This window comes from Tachyglossus aculeatus, chromosome 17 (genome assembly GCF_015852505.1).
Source record: "Tachyglossus aculeatus isolate mTacAcu1 chromosome 17, mTacAcu1.pri, whole genome shotgun sequence".
NCBI classification, from domain to species: Eukaryota; Metazoa; Chordata; class Mammalia; order Monotremata; family Tachyglossidae; genus Tachyglossus; species Tachyglossus aculeatus.
The window spans coordinates 59,732,400-59,747,895 of NC_052082.1; the positions used below are offsets into that span (position 1 = coordinate 59,732,400).

At 52.6% G+C, this 15,496-nt stretch overlaps 1 protein-coding gene across 2 annotated transcripts; it reads right to left on the bottom strand.

Moving 5' to 3' along the window:
• Positions 1-1,030: 1,030 nt before the first annotated feature.
• Positions 1,031-13,276, bottom strand: PSPH (phosphoserine phosphatase). 2 transcript variants are annotated; one of them, XM_038759896.1, is made up of 6 exons: positions 13,185-13,276; positions 6,956-7,107; positions 6,286-6,420; positions 5,798-5,943; positions 4,247-4,395; positions 1,031-2,323 (listed from the first exon to the last, which is right to left on the bottom strand). In XM_038759896.1, exons 2-6 carry the CDS (start codon positions 7,093-7,095, stop codon positions 2,204-2,206), a joined length of 690 nt encoding a protein of 229 aa, XP_038615824.1. In that variant the 5' UTR covers positions 7,096-7,107; positions 13,185-13,276; the 3' UTR covers positions 1,031-2,203. The 2 variants fall into 2 exon arrangements, with proteins under 2 accessions (XP_038615824.1, XP_038615823.1); XM_038759895.1 differs by lacking the exon at positions 13,185-13,276 and adding an exon at positions 7,703-7,722.
• Positions 13,277-15,496: the final 2,220 nt, after the last annotated feature.

Sequence of the window (15,496 nt, forward strand, 5' to 3'; positions counted from 1 at the left end):
GCGGGGCCCCTGGGAGCCACCTGATTCCTCTCTGGGGCCACAAATCCTCCCGGAGGGCCTGAGGTGGGGGTTGGGGAACTCGCCCCAGAAGCCCAGACCTGTCTGTTTCTGCCCCGGCAGGTGCCCGGCTGTAACCGGAGCCCTGAGAGAGCGGGGAGCCGGGGCTGATTGCCAACCCGCTTGGGCCGCTTAGCTATTTCCGTCCTCGCAGAAGCGCTGCCAAATTTGCATCCTGGGTCTCTCTTCCAGGGCCGCCGAACTTCTCTCTCTGGATTTTGGCGGCTAAATTACAACCCCTCATTTTCCAAGTGATTTCGAATTGGGAAACTCGAAATGGCCTCCAGCAAAGTCTCTGTGTGTTGCTGCCTCCTGCTTCGCCATCCCGCCTTCCTACCTCCCTAGCAAAGGGCAGAAATCAACTGTGTTCAGGAGTAGCTGTCGTGACGGTGTTTACTGGGTGGCAGCCTATGCCTGCCCGGTCCTGGGCTGGATGCCTATTGGATTGAGAAACAGCGTGGCCTAGGGAATAGAGCCCGGGCCCGGGAGTCAGAAAGACCTGAGTTCTAATCTGCCTCCACCACTTGTCTGCTGGGTGACCTTGGACAAGTCACTTCACTTCTCTGGGCCTCAGTTACTTCTTCAGTAAAATGGGGATTGAGCGTGTGAGCCCCCTGTGGAGCAGGGACCGTGTCCAACCCGATTTGCTTCTATCCACCCCAGCACTTCGTACAGTGCCTGGCACATAATAAGTGCTTAATACCACAATTATTGTTATTATGCGCAGCACTGGGAAAGTACCATCCCGCCTCTGACACTTGCCTGCTGTGTGACCTTGGGCAAATTATTTAGCTTCTCTGGGCCTCGGATTCCTCATCTGTTGTTCCTCCTACTTACAAGGGGAGCCCATGTGAGACCTGATGATCTTTATCTACCCCAACGCTTAGTACAACGCTTGGCACTAGTAAGCGCTTAACAGTTATCACAGTTATGGTTATTATTACAACATATGTCCATTCCCTGCCCACAAAGAGCTTGTGATCAAATGGAGTCTTCTGCTATTTCCTTTTCCCTGGCTTGGCTCAGAACAAAAGGAAATGTAAATTTCACATCTTTTCAAGCCTTTGTCTGAAGCCTACTTGGTATCAATGCCGTTTGTTAGGAATGGTTTCAGTTGTAAAAGGGTAAAATATTTCTGACCTTTAACTTGGGTTTCTAAGAATTATTTTGATCTGACGATAGTGTTTTTAAAGATCAGTGCTGCTCTCGTTTGGGGTTCTGCTATTCTGGAGTTGAGACTTTTTGAACCATTTCCATGAACTTTCTATGGGGGCAAAAGGCCACCTACTCCATTGTTCAGTCCCTCCTAGCAAAATTTCGCCAGGGATTGCTCCTTTCTGCAGTTTCCCCAGTACGTGGTACTGTGATGTTCAGGGAGTAGATGCTCACCCAGTGCTTATGGTGGTGACGGAGGTAGTAGTGGTCATGGTGATGGAGGAAGGTGACGATAGTGATGTTAATGGAGGAGAGGAAGGTGAGGGTGGTGATGTTGATGAAGATGATGATGATGGTGGTGGAGGTAGTGGTGGTGATGTTGACAGTGCTGAGGGAAGCGATGGAGGTGAGGAGGTGATGGAAGTAGTTGAGGTGATGGTGGTTGCCATGGGAGTCTCACTTGACAGTAGCATTCGTACTCTTCGCTTCCTGTTGTTTTAATCTTTTTGGGCCACTTACTGCATTGTTGCCAGAAACACCTTGTTGGAGAAACACAACTGGAGCATTGGGAAGGCCACCATCCCGGCTCAATGGTCCGCCGCCTATGGGCACTGGGATTTTCAGATATGGGCAATCCTTTACCTAGGTTGGGTATTGGCGAAAAAGAGGGATTTCCTTTGACTTAATCCAGAGCTACCAGAGCGAAAACACCTTTATCTTACTCCCAGCCTTGGGGAAGGCTAGAACAGCAGTTACAAAAAGATCTGGGGAGTTTGGCCTAGAAAAATGCCCGAATGGGTGGGCAAAACCCCCGTGAAGCACCAAGGAGGGGAGGAGAGGGGCCCGCTCGGAGCCCTACCCAGGATTTCCCCAGACAAGCAGGCGCCTGCCTCGCATTTCGACAGAGAAAATGCCGCGGGTGAGCTTAGGCAAACGATATCAATCTACAGAGTTGAGTTCTGGCGGGCGGCCCCGAATAGATTCAAGTGTATTAAGGCCGGCGTCCCCTTTCCAGCTCTCTAAGGAGTTCCACAAAGTCTGTGATGAACCACTTGGCATTTTCCTTCACTTGCTGCCTGACCACGTTGCCGCCGAAGCCGACGAAAGCATCCTGGGAAAGCAGAAAAGAGTCGACTGAGCGGAGCAGAGGGCGGTGGACCGTCCCCGGTTCCCCTGGGCTCCGAGCGAGCTCGGCAGCCCTCCGAGTTGTCGGAAGGCGACCCCCGGGGTGAAACCCCATCCCCGAAAGCCGGATCCCTCTGAGGGAGCAGCCGGGGTTGGCAGGAAAGCAGGCTCCTCTGACCCCACGTGGCCTCTCTACTGCTTTCCACCCCCTCGTCCCCCATCCTCCCCAGGGTCGGTGGCTCGGCACTTGTGGTGTGGTGGCAGAGGCCTTGGGAAGGGGGGATATAGGGTCTGGGAGAGAGACAGTAGGCATAAACTGTCTCTGACAGTTACTGTCAGAGACATAAACTGTCTCTATTACAAAGGTCAAAACAGCATGTGAGTAGATACAAATAACAACTGCAAATGAATAAGTAGATGAATTCCTTTGTGAGCCAAGATAGCTGTAGGAGTGGTTCATCTGGAAGTTGGGGTCGGGGAGAAGTCTTCATGAGGGGAACCCCTCCCTCAGGGGGTGCCACTCAAAAAATCCGACAGGGTAGACCTAAATACATTCCTCGAAGACAATGGATTCTTCTCAGAGCCTTGGGAAAGACTGTACTAGAAATTTATTCTGATGGGCCTCGGTTCTAGTTCTGCATGGCCTCACCCCCACAGTGTGGTCCCTGCTTTCACTGTTACTTGGGGAATTTGGGATTTCCAAACACCCTAAAAGACACTTAGGAGATTTTGTCGCCATCATTTACAGGTCGGGGTGAAGATGGCCAGGCCTCCTCTGGTTTTCAGAGAGATACCTCGCAACGGCCGTGGACCCCAGCCCTGGACTCAGACTCCAGGTGGAAGGCCTGGACTCGGACCTCGTGGGAGGTACGGGCTCAGACCCCAGCGTTGGACCCCCACCGGGAGGCCCGGATTCGGCACGTGGCCTAGCCAACTGGGTTGCCCCGAGGTGCCTGTGAAGATTCTGAGGCCACTTCCTGACAGGCGGGGCTAGTCAGGTCAGAACTGGGTGTTTTCTGTCCAATCCATCCCCTCCTGCCAGCGGGGTAAGGCAGGGGGGATGCCTAATGGGCCAGGCTGTGGGCAGGGCCCAGATCACTACCACCGCCACCACCATCGTCATCATCATCATCATCGCCATCAGTGGTATTTACTGTATGCAGAGCACGGTACTGGGCGCCTGCCGTATGCAAAGCTCTTGTTCGGTGAGGACTCCAGAAGCAAGACACACACGATAATTGTGGTATTTGTTAAGTGCTTACTATGTGCCAGACACTGTACTAAGTGCTGGGGTGGATACGACCACATTGGGTTGGACACCGTCCCTGTCCCATGTGGGGGTCACAGTCTCAATCCCCATCTTATAGATGAGAGAACTATGGCACAGAGAAGTGAAGCGACTTGCCCAAGGTCACACAGCAGACAAGTGGCAGAGTGGGGATTAGGACCCCTGACCTTCTAACTCGCAGGCGCGTGATCTATCCACTACCGTGAACACTGTCCTCGGGTAGCAGCTTAAGTGTTGAGAGTTAGAACTGCAGGGTGAGGCTTGGGAGAGCAAAGTGATGGGGCCCATTTGAACTTTCCAGGTGTTTGGGTGTGTTGATCCTTGCCATCGCTGTGAGTTTGGTCTTGACAACGGTGGCCGGGGTGGGGGAAGGACCCCGACTGGGTCCCAGGCCCACGCCCTACTCCGAGGCATTGAGGGGGATCGGGCGGAGGCCTCCTCTAGGGTGGGCTAGCGGCCTCCACCCCTGCACAGAAGACCCCCCACCCACCCCCGCCACACAAACACACACCCACTGAGGAAGGATGGGTTATTCTGGGGGTTTGGGTTTGCCTTTGCCAAGTCAAGGGTAACAGAGAGGAGGGGAGGGGAGCCAAAGGGCCCCCTGGGCCCCAAGCTTACCGCCGGAGGGCAGGCTTCCATGTCCGTGACTCCATCCCCCACCATCACCACCTTCTTAAAGTGAAACTTCTCCTTCAAGAGATGGATGACCTTGCCTTTTCCCCCGGACTCTGCCGTAGGCTGGGTTTCGTCAAAGCCGGCGTAGTCACCTCGAGAGGACGACACAACGCAATGAAAGGTCGGTGAGTTCTGCGCTCCCGCGATGGGCGTTTTCTTGTGGGGAGGGCGGGGGGCTGCCGGGCGCCGGCCAGGGAGCCAGGCCTCTCGGGGTCTGGGGCCCGAGGACTCAGAAAGCTGAACTGATCACCTAACCGCAGGTCCGAGCAACACCTCGGGGGCGGGGAGTGGGGGCGGGGCGGCCGCCGAGACCGGCCCTGACCGTGGGCTACCTCGATGACCCTCTTCCCTCCTGCTCGGGGCCACGACTCCATCGGGCCGCCCGCCCCGAGGGAAGCTCCTCCTTCGGCCCCCGTCCACCTCGCTGGAACACGAGAACGCGGTCTGGGGGGGTCAGGGTCCCAGTCATCGTCCCCCTCCTCCCTTCCAGATGGTTCACAGCCAAGAAGGTGCCGCCCAGGTGGCTGTGGAGACATTTCTGCAATTTCGAGGACCCCAGCCTCTTCTTGCCCCACAGCAGGGCCAAAGTGTGGGCGGAGGCCCTCGGCCCAGCCCAAATGGCGCCTCAAGGTGCCAGGAGCCATCGTGGCCGACTCAGACAGACGGTCCTCAAGTAGGGAGCAGAGTCCGGGCCCGGGGTTTCAACCTTTACGTCCCGGCTGAATGTGATAGGCTGCCCTGAGTTGCTGATAAACCCTGAAACGGGACTTTCTGCAGAGCCTGTGAACCCAGCTGCCGCCCCAGCCTCAAGTGTCGTGTAAACTTGAAGTTGCTAAGCTATTTCGGAAGGGTGAACTTTGTGCTCTGCGAACTCCCACCCAGACGAGGCCCGAGAGAGGCCACCCAGACCCGAGGCTGAGCTGAGCCAGCTTTTCCAAGAGCCTGAGGGCTATTCAGAGGTTGCAGCTATGGCACCGGGGGCCCCCTCGCTCCCCCGCTCTCTGAGAGGGGGGGGGTCTATGTCTCGGGGCCTGTGGCTCAGGTGTCTGGAGCCCAGCCAGGAGAAGCAGGGCAGGGCAGCAGGTGGGTGCCACCACCCCACCCCTCCAGACAGCTCCAAGCCCCAGGCCCTGAGGGACCCCACCCTCCTAGCAGGACTCCAGGGAGCCCTGAGCCCCGGGCCCTGAGACCCCACCCTTCCTGGAGGGCCAGACCAGGCGGGAGCAGCGGGGGAGTCCAGGGCAGGTCTCCTGGAGTCCCTGGGGTCAATGCCCTGTGTGGCTGGGGAGGGGACAGCAGGGGTGGGGAAACTCATCCAAGACCCCCGCAGCACACCAGATGGAACAGAGACAACATCAATTGTTCTCCCTGATCCCTTGAAATTCGAACACCTGCCGCAGGACCCAGGCCCCGAGCCCCAGGGCCCCCAGGAAGTCCAGCTGGGGCCAGAGGGTGGCAGGGGCTAGAAGGGAGCCCTGCCCTCTGAATTCTTACCATTGAAGTAGAACTTCAGTCTGTTGGCAAATACATTGTGGGCTGGGATACCGAGCCGCGAAGCGACGTGTTCCACGATGCCTCGAAACCCGCCGGACACCAGGAAGACCTGGACACCGTGTTGCTGCAGGTGGCCCACCAGCTCCCTACGACAGAGACAACCAAGCCGTCCCGGCGGCACCTCGAGTCCCGCGGGACAGAGGGAGGCGCTGAACGCTCATCCGGCATCGGGAGTGGGGCGGCTGGGGGGGCCCACGGGAGGCCGATGTTCCGGTCGGACCCGTTCTCGTCCCCGAGGTTGGAAGGAAGCGCGGCTGACGCTTCTCCAGAGCCCGGGGTGATGCTCCCATCACCCCGTCCTCGGCCCGGAGAATCCAGCCGTCGGGTGGACGCTCCACAGGGCCGGCTGAGGATGGCCGGGCCGCGGCCGAGGCACTAGCCCAACCTCTCCTCCGGGCCCAGCCGCTGGGTGCCCGGCTTCCTCTCACCTTATTCCGGGAGTGAGCTGTGGGGGGCTGTCGGATAGCAGTTTCTGCACCTGGTCCCTGGAAGGCTGGATCAGGGCCAATCGCTGGGTCAGGGCGGTTCTGAACGGCACCGAGCCGCCCATCGCTCTCCGCGTCCTACGGCAGACACACTGGACATCAGGCACCCCCCGGGGGGTGACCAGCCCGGCCCCACGCCCCACACCCCCACGGTCGAAGGGGCGGCGTGGGCACTGGCCGCCACTCAGGGGTCTGCGAATCTCATTCGTTCTCTGGTGGGCCCAGCAGAAGAGACTTGGGGACAGAGAACCTGCGTGGAGGGTGGCGGGGAAGAGAAGTGCACCTGGGGAAAGAAGGGAGCAACTCCACAGGCGCTCTAGGGGCTGCGGCTCTTCCCGCCTCCGCCCCACTCGGTCTGAGTAAGGGGCGCCCAAGGCTGCCACAGCCGTGAGTGGAAAGCCAGCGGAGAGAAGCTCTGCCTGCAACCCAGTGTTACAGCTATAGCTGGGGCCCTTGGAGTGCGTCTGGTGCGGGGAGTTCTTCCAGAGGACTCCCCAACACACACACTCCCGAGAGTCACCTACCAAGCCCGACCTTGACCCCCCCCCCAGGCTCTAAAACGCTGTTGCCGAGCTTGGGGGGGGGGGGGGAGCCCAGTTTGGACTCTTCTTACATTTCGGACACGGCGTCCCCAACGCCGCAGAACTTGGCCAGTTCATCGATTCCTTCTTCCCTGATTACGGTGCTATCCACGTCAAAGCAAACCGCATCTGCGGAGCCAAAGAGTTCCCTCAGTTCCGAGTGGGAGACCATCCTATCCTCCTCCTGCAAGGAAACAAGGGAAATTTGGTTTCATCCATGAGCCCATCCAGCAGTGCCACTTACTGAGCGCCTGCAAGAGCACAGCAATCAATCCATTAGTCGATGGTATGTACTGAGAGCTTACTGTGTGCACAGCTGTATACTAAGGGCAATATAACAGTCAGAAGACACGTTCCCTGCCCACAGGGAGCATATGGTCTAGAGAACTGTACAGTCTCAGTTCCTCAGATGAAAAGTCCAGAAAGAGCCTATGAAGGCTGGATTTATGCTGCCGTAACAACCTTGCCAACAATGGCCCTTATTTGGGCACCGGACCGGGTGCCAGGCTGAAGTGACCCTGCACCTGGACTGCGGCCATGTACGTGGTGCCAATCAGAGTGGAGCTCAGCAGAGGTAGCACCCCCTGGCCACCCCCAACCCTTTCTCTCTTTCTCTTTCTCTCCCTCCCTTCTCTCTTGAGAAACATCCAAAGAAGCAAGAAGCAAAGGCTTTCAGCAAAATCTTTTTGGACCGAAGTTAAAGTACAGGTACTACCGAGTCCGGACTCCTAAAATAAAACCGAATTCAAGTTCTCTGAAATCTTCTGTAAGCGCCTCACCACACATATGGCCTGGAAGTAGAGGAGAAGGAGCTGCAGGGTGAAGAAGATGATGCTCTCAATTAATCGGTCGGATTTACTGAGCAATTAATGTTGCTCAGTACCCCTCCATGGAAGTGGAATGATAAGGAGCGGAGCGAAGCCTGAACCCAAACATCTCTGAATGCTCTTAGTGATGCGTTTCTCTTAATCTCAATAATCCGGGAACCCGAGGCCAGACGTGCGCAGGCCGAAACTCATGAAGCATCTTATTCCGCTTCCCTGGAAGCAGACATCTAAGAAAACCGGAGTAAGAGAACTGGCTCCTCCCAGAAGAAGGTGGCAGAGACAGACATGGAGACATGGAATATTCCATTCTGTTCCTCTATCTTTGCAAAAGCATGGGCTCCACTACTGACTTCTTGCTGGTCTCGATAAGGTACCAAAGTCTCGGGCCCCACTACTAACCTCCGCTGATCTTGGTAAGGAACCAGAGAGAGGGCAATAGAGATGGGAGGGAAGGCTTGGAAAAAGAAAACAGAATTGGAGAAAAACCAACTGTGTGAATGCAGAACATGCAGAAACAAACACACACACCAACCCAACTCACACATCACAGTACAGTGTGCTGCACACAGTAAGTGCTCAATAAATACGACTGAATGAATGTGCACACACACATAAATACACACACACACCCCTCACACTCATGCACACACACACACACATGTGCACACATACAGAAACACACCGCACATACAGCCACACACCACACACCTTCAGACTCACACAGATCACCCATACACACCACACATGTGCACCCCCAATCCCACACACAGTCTCACACATGATCCCCACAGAGAAATACAAAGGTCTCAGCAGTCTTCAAAACCACGGCACTAAACTCACCCAGGCGGTGGAGAAGGGGTGGGGAGGATGCGGGGGAAGACAGACCGTATTGGGCAACTGGAAAAGAACAGAGCCAAATCCTTTGAAATTTCAGCAGTGGTTACTGGTGAAACAGCAAAACTGGCCAGGAAATAGTAGGTTAAAGTACAGAATCAGAAAGAGGAGAGACAGGCAGGCAGTGGGACTCAGGAGAGCCAGAAGGGAGAATGAATGGGGAAAGGGACTCATTAGTGATGATTTTTAAAATCAAATCAAGGCAAATATTACCTTTTCCATCTGCTGAGCAGGTGAGGGAAGATTGAGCCTGCCCCTCCCAAGCCTCTGAACCTCCACCAAGTCTAGTAAATAATTCTTCTGGGGAGGAGGAGAGTGAGACGTCCTGGAAGCCAGGCAACCGTGGCTGCGTTGGGAGCAATTTTTCCACTGTGCTGAGTGCTGACATTTCCCTGCCGCGCTTCCCAGCCTGGGACGCCACACAACCCCATCACCCCACTGGGCATCACTTACTCCTCCTACGCCCAGACCACTGCCAAGGAAATGATCTTCTCACTTCCTTTAAATATCTCACTCTACCCAAAAATGTTTCCATTAAAAAGACAAGCCCCTGGAATCATTCATCATCAATCAATCGTATTTATTGAGCGCTTACTATGTGCAGAGCACTGGACTAAGCGCTTGGGAAGTACAAATTGGCAACATACTCCTACTCCTACTCCTACTTCTACTCCAATCCCTTGCATGGTGGAACAATGGGATCTATTGAGGCGTGTCTGCTAATTCTTTTGTACCGTACTCTCCCAAGGGCTTAGGATAGTGTTCTGCACATAGTGAGCGCTCAGTAAATACCACTGCTTAATTGACTGAGGGCCTACTTTGTGCTGAGCACAGTACTAGGCCCTCAGGAGAGTACAGTAGAGTTACTAGGCCTGATCCCTGCCCCCAAGGAGTTCATGATCTGGCCGAGGAGACAGACGCTATGATAATTCCAGCTCTGCCACTTGCCTGCTGTGTGACCACAGGCAAATCACTTAACTTTTTGTGCCTCAGTTTCCTCATCTGTAAAACGAAGATTAAATACCTGTTCTCCCTCCTATTTAGATTGTGAGCTTCGTGTGGGACAGGGACTGTGGCTGACTTGATGATCTTGTATCTTTCCCAGTGCTCAGTACAGTGCTTGGCTCTTAGTAAGCATTTGACAAATACCACAGTTATTACTATTATTTTTACAATAATAATATAATTTATAAGCACGAGGAAAAAGGAAAAGGGAACATGTGCCTGAGTTAATGCACAAGAAATAGGATGCATGAGATTTGTACAAGTTGTCTAGTTGGCACAAAAGTGCTTAAGGGTCAGTTGGAGGGCGCATAATCCTGAGAGATTAGAGCCCATTAACATGCTGCTCTTTGACCAGTAATGAACACAGTAGATTTTTGTGTGCGTGTATGTGAAGCAGCGTGGCTCAGTGGAAAGAGCACGGGCTTTGGAGTCAGAGGTCATGGGTTCGAATCCCGACTCCGCCACATGTCTGCTGTGTGACCTTGGGCAAGTCACTTAACTTCTCTGAGCCTCAGTTACCTCATCTGTAAAATGGGGATTAAGACTGTGAACCCCACATGGGACAACCTGACCACTTTGTATCCCCCCCAGTGCTTAGAACAGTGCTTCGCACATAGTAAGCGCTTAACAAATGCCAGCATTATTATTATTATGTGGTACTTGTTAAATCTTTACTATGTGCCAGGCACTGCGCTAAGTGCTGGGGTAAATACAAGCTAATCAGGTTGGTCACAGCCCCTATCCCATATGGGGTTCACAGTGTTCAGCCCCATTTTACAGATGGGGTAAGTAAGGTAAGGAGAAACGAGGTGACTTGTCCACGGTCACACAGCAGACATGTGGCGGAACCAGAATGAAGACCCTGGTCCCCTGACTACCAGTCTGGTGCTCTTTCCGCAAGGGCACAATGCTTTTCTTTGAAAGCTTGCAAGATGTCACTCCAACATCATTTCCTTGTTGACAGACGGAGAGTACAAAGCCCACCGGTCATTGGCAGCCTCTAATCAAACTCATCATCTTGGGTTTTACTATTTTTCCACCTAAAACATAAATCGGACGCGGAAACGGAAGCAGCCCTGGAGACAGATGTCCGGTAGCTGAATGAACGAGTGAGTCAGTGAGTGAGCCACTGAGCGGGTGAGTGAGTACAAAGCCCACCGGCCATTGACAGCCTCTAGTCAAATTCATCCTCATTTTTCCTCCTGAAACAGAAATGGAAGGTGAAAGCAGAAGCTGCCCTGGATAAATGAATGAGTGAGAGAATTCTCTGCCCTGGCTGAATATCTGTAGCAACGCACACGTCAAGTAGACATTTTTAAGCCTCCTTTCCAGACTGTGAGCTCCATGTGGGCAGGCACTGTCTCTCTTGATGGCTGTAGTGTACTTCCCCAAGTGTCTAGCAGCGTGGCATAGTGGAAAGAGCACGGGCTTGGGAGTCAAAGGTCGTCGGTTCTAATCCCGACTCTGCCACCTATCAGCCGTGTGACTTTGGGCAAGCCACTTGACTTCTCTGTGCCTCAGTCCCCTCATCTGTAAAATGGGGAAGAAGACTGTGAGCCCCATGTGGGACAACCTGATGACCTCGTATCTCCCCCAGCGCTTAGAACAGTGCTCGGCACGGAGTGAGTGCCTAACAAATACCATCATCATTATAATAATAATAATAATAATAATAATGGTATTTGTTAAGCGCTTACTATGTGCAAAGCACTGTTCTAAGTGCTGAAATAAATGTAGATTGCAAAATGCATCACGCCCGAACAGGGACTTGAACCCTGGCCCCTCAGATTAAAAGTCTGATGCGTGGCTCAGTGGAAAGAGCCCGGGCTTTGGAGTCAGAGGTCATGGGTACAAATCCCGGCTCCGCCACTTAGTTGTGTGACTTGGGGCAAGTCACTTAACTTCTCCGTGCCTCAGTTCCCTCATCTGGAAAATGAGGATGAAGACTGTGAGCCCCCCGTGGGGCAACCTGATCACCTCGTAACCTCGCCAGCGCTTAGAATGGTGCTTTGCACATAGTAAGCGCTTAGTAAATGCCATTATTATTATTATTACAGTGCTCTGCCCACAGTCAGGGTTCAGTCTCTTCCTCCCTTCAAGGCCCTACTGAGAGCTCACCTCCTCCAAGAGGCCTTCCCAGGCAGAGCCCCTTCCTTCCTCTCCCCCTCGCCCCCCTCTCCATCCCCCCACCTTACCTCCTTCCCTTCCCCACAGCACCTGTATATATGTATGTATGTTAGTACATATTTATTACTCTATTTATTTTACTCGTACATATCTATTATATTTATTTTATTTTGTTAGTATGTTTGGTTTTGTTCTCTGTCTCCCCTTTTTAGGCTGTGAGCCCAATGTTGGGTAGGGACTGTCTCTATATGTTGCCAATTTGTACTTCCCAAGTGCTTAGTACAGTGCTCTGCACATAGTAAGCGCTCAATAAATATGATTGATTGATTGATTGATTTTATTTTGTTAGTATGTTTGGTTTCGTTCTCTGTCTCCCCCTTTTAGACTGTGAGCCCACTGTTGGGTAGGGACCGTCTCTCTATGTTGCCGACTTGGACTTCCCAAGCGCTTAGTCCAGTGCTCTGCACACAGTGAGCGCTCAATAAATACGATTGATGATGATGCTGACGATTGAATGAACGACTGCGCGCGGGGCTGACGATTCGGCTCCGGGGGGTTGCATCATTTTCCAGCAGCCGGGGCTCGGCCTCCCGCCACCGATCCGCAGCCCCGGGTGCCCCCCCCTCCCCCGCTCCGGGCCTTCAAAAGCCTCCTCGCTAAGGGCCAGAAATCATTCATTCAATCAATCGTATTTATTGAGCGCTCACTGTGTGCACAGCACTGGACTAGGCGCTTGGGAAGCACAAGCTGGCAACATGGAGACGGTCCCTACCCAACAACGGGCTCACAGTCTAGAAGGGGGAGACATCAATCAATCAATCAATCAATCGTATTTATTGAGCGCTTACTGGGTGCAGAGCACTGGACTAAGCGCTTGGGAAGTACAAGCTGGCAACACATAGAGACGGTCCCTACCCAACAGCGGGCTCACGGTCTAGAAAGGGGAGACAGAGAACAAAACCAAACATACTAACAAAATAAAATAAATACATTTTCATTCATTTTCTTTTCTTTTCTTTTTCTTCATTTTTTCTTTTTCATTCATTTTCTTTTAGACTGTGAGCCCACTGTTGGGTAGGGACTGTCTCTATGTGATGCCAATTTGTACTTCCCAAGCGCTTAGTACAGTGCTCTGCACATAGTAAGCGCTCAATAAATACGATTGATTGATTGATTCATTCATTCGATCGTCCTCACTGAGCGCTTACTGCGTGCACAGCACTGGACTGAGCGCCTGGGAAGTCCAGAGGGAGACGGTCCCTACCCCAGCACGGGCTCCTAAGTAGGACGGAATGAACGAGAGACTTACAGCTCCTTGCCGGCTAAGGCCCGCTGTCAATCAATCAATCCATCAATCAATCCATCAATCAATCCATCCATCCATCAATCGTATTTATTGAGCGCTTACCGCGTGCAGCTGTGGGCGGTGCTGCCTCCGGCGCTGTCTTGGCCGCCGGTCACATTGTGCGGGGCCGGATGGGCCGAGCCTGCCTCGACGTCCCCGTTTCACCGCGGCGGCGGCAGGTTCAACTCCGGGCCCCGCCCACCCGCCTCCCCGGAGCCCCTCCTTCCCGGAAAGAACCCGGCCTTTGGAGTCAGAAGTCGTGGGTTCAAATCCCGCCTCCGCCCAATTATTAATAATAATAATTTATTAAGCGTTTACTATGTGCAAAGCACCGTTCTAGGCGCTGGGGAGGTCACAAGGTGATCAGGTTGGCCCACGGGGGGCTCACAGCCTTAATCCCCATTTTCCACATGAGGGAACTGAGGCCCAGAGAATATAATAATAATAATGATGATGGCATTTATTAAGCGCTTACTATATGCAAAGCACTGTTCTAAGCGCTGGGGAGGTTACAAGGTGATCGGGTTCTCCCACAGAGGGCTCACAGTCTTAATCCCCACTTTACAGATGAGTTAACTGAGGCCCAGAGAAGTGAAGTGACTTGCCCGAAGTCACACAGCTGACAATTGGCGGAGCCGGGATTTGAACCCGTGATCTCTGACTCCAAAGCCCGGGCTCTATCCCACTGAGCCACGGTGCTTCTCTCAATCAATCAATCAATCAATCAATCAATCGTATTTATTTAGCGCTTACTGTGTGCAGAGCACTGTACTAAGCGCTTGGGAAGTACAAGTTGGTAACATATAGAGACGGTCCCTACCCAACAGTGGGCTCACAGTCTAAAAGGGGGAGACAGAGAACAAAACCAAACATACTAACAAAGTAAAATAAATAGAATAGATATGTACAAGTAAAATAAATAAATTGAGTAATAAATATGTACAAACATACATACAGCTGCTGTGGGGAAGGGAAGGAGGTAAGATGGGGGGATGGAGAGGGGGACGAGGGGGAGAGGAAGGAAGGGGCTCAGTCTGGGAAGGCCTCCTGGAGGAGGTGAGCTCCCAGCGCTTAGAACAGTGCTCGGCACATAGTAAGCGCTCAACAAGCATCAGCGTTATTATCATTATTATTAATATCTCTTCTTCCACCTCAAGTAACTGCTGTCACACTGTCAGGACCAAGGTGGAAAACGGCTGTTTTCAACAGAGCCACCTTGCAATCAATCAATCGTATTTATTGAGCGCTGACTGTCGTGGGTTCAAATCCTGCCTCCGCCCAATTAATGATAATAATAATAACTGCACTTATTAAGCGCTTACTATGTGCAAAGCACCGTTCCAGGCGCTGGGGAGGTCACAAGGTGATCAGGTTGTCCCACGGGGGGCTCACAGCCTTAATCCCCATTTTCCACATGAGGGAACTGAGGCCAAGAGAATATAATAATAATAATGATGATGGCATTTATTAAGCGCTTACTATATGCAAAGCACTGTTCTAAGCGCTGGGGAGGTTACAAGGGGATTGGGTTGTCCCACAGAGGGCTCACAGTCCTAATCCCCATTTTACAGATGAGTTAACTGAGGCACAGAGAAGTGAAGTGACTTGCCCAAAGTCACACAGCTGACAACTGGCGGAGCCGGGATTTGTACCCGTGATCTCTGACTCCAAAGCCCGGGCTCTATCCCACTGAGCCACGCTGCTTCTCTCAATCAATCAATCAATCAATCGTATTTATTTAGCACTTACTGTGTGCAGACCACTGGACTAAGCGCTTGGGAAGTACAAGTTGGCAACATATAGAGACAGTCCCTACCCAACAGTGGGCTCACAGTCTAAAAGGGCGAGACAGAGAACAAAACCAAGCAGACTAACAAAGTAAAATTAATAGAATAGATGTGTACAAGTAAAATAAATAGAGTAATAAATATGCACAAACATACATACAGGTGCTGTGGGGAAGGGAAGGAGGTAAGATGGGGGGATGGAGAGGGGGGCGAGGGGGAGAGGAAGGAAGGGGCTCAGTCTGGGAAGGCCTCCTGGAGGAGGTGAGCTCCCAGCGCTTAGAACAGTGCTCGGCACATAGTAAGCGCTCAACAAGCATCAGCATTATTATCATTATTATTAATATCTCTTCTTCCGCCTCAAGTAACTGCTGTCACACTGTCAGGACCAAGGTGGAAAACGGCTGTTTTCAACAGAGCCACCTTGCAATCAATCAATCAATCAATCGTATTTATTGAGCGCTGACTGTCGTGGGTTCAAATTCCGTCTCCACCCAATTAATAATAATAATAGTAAGAACGGCATTTATTAAGCACTTACTATGTGAAAAGCACCGTTCTAGGCGCTGGGGAGGTCACAAGGTGATCAGG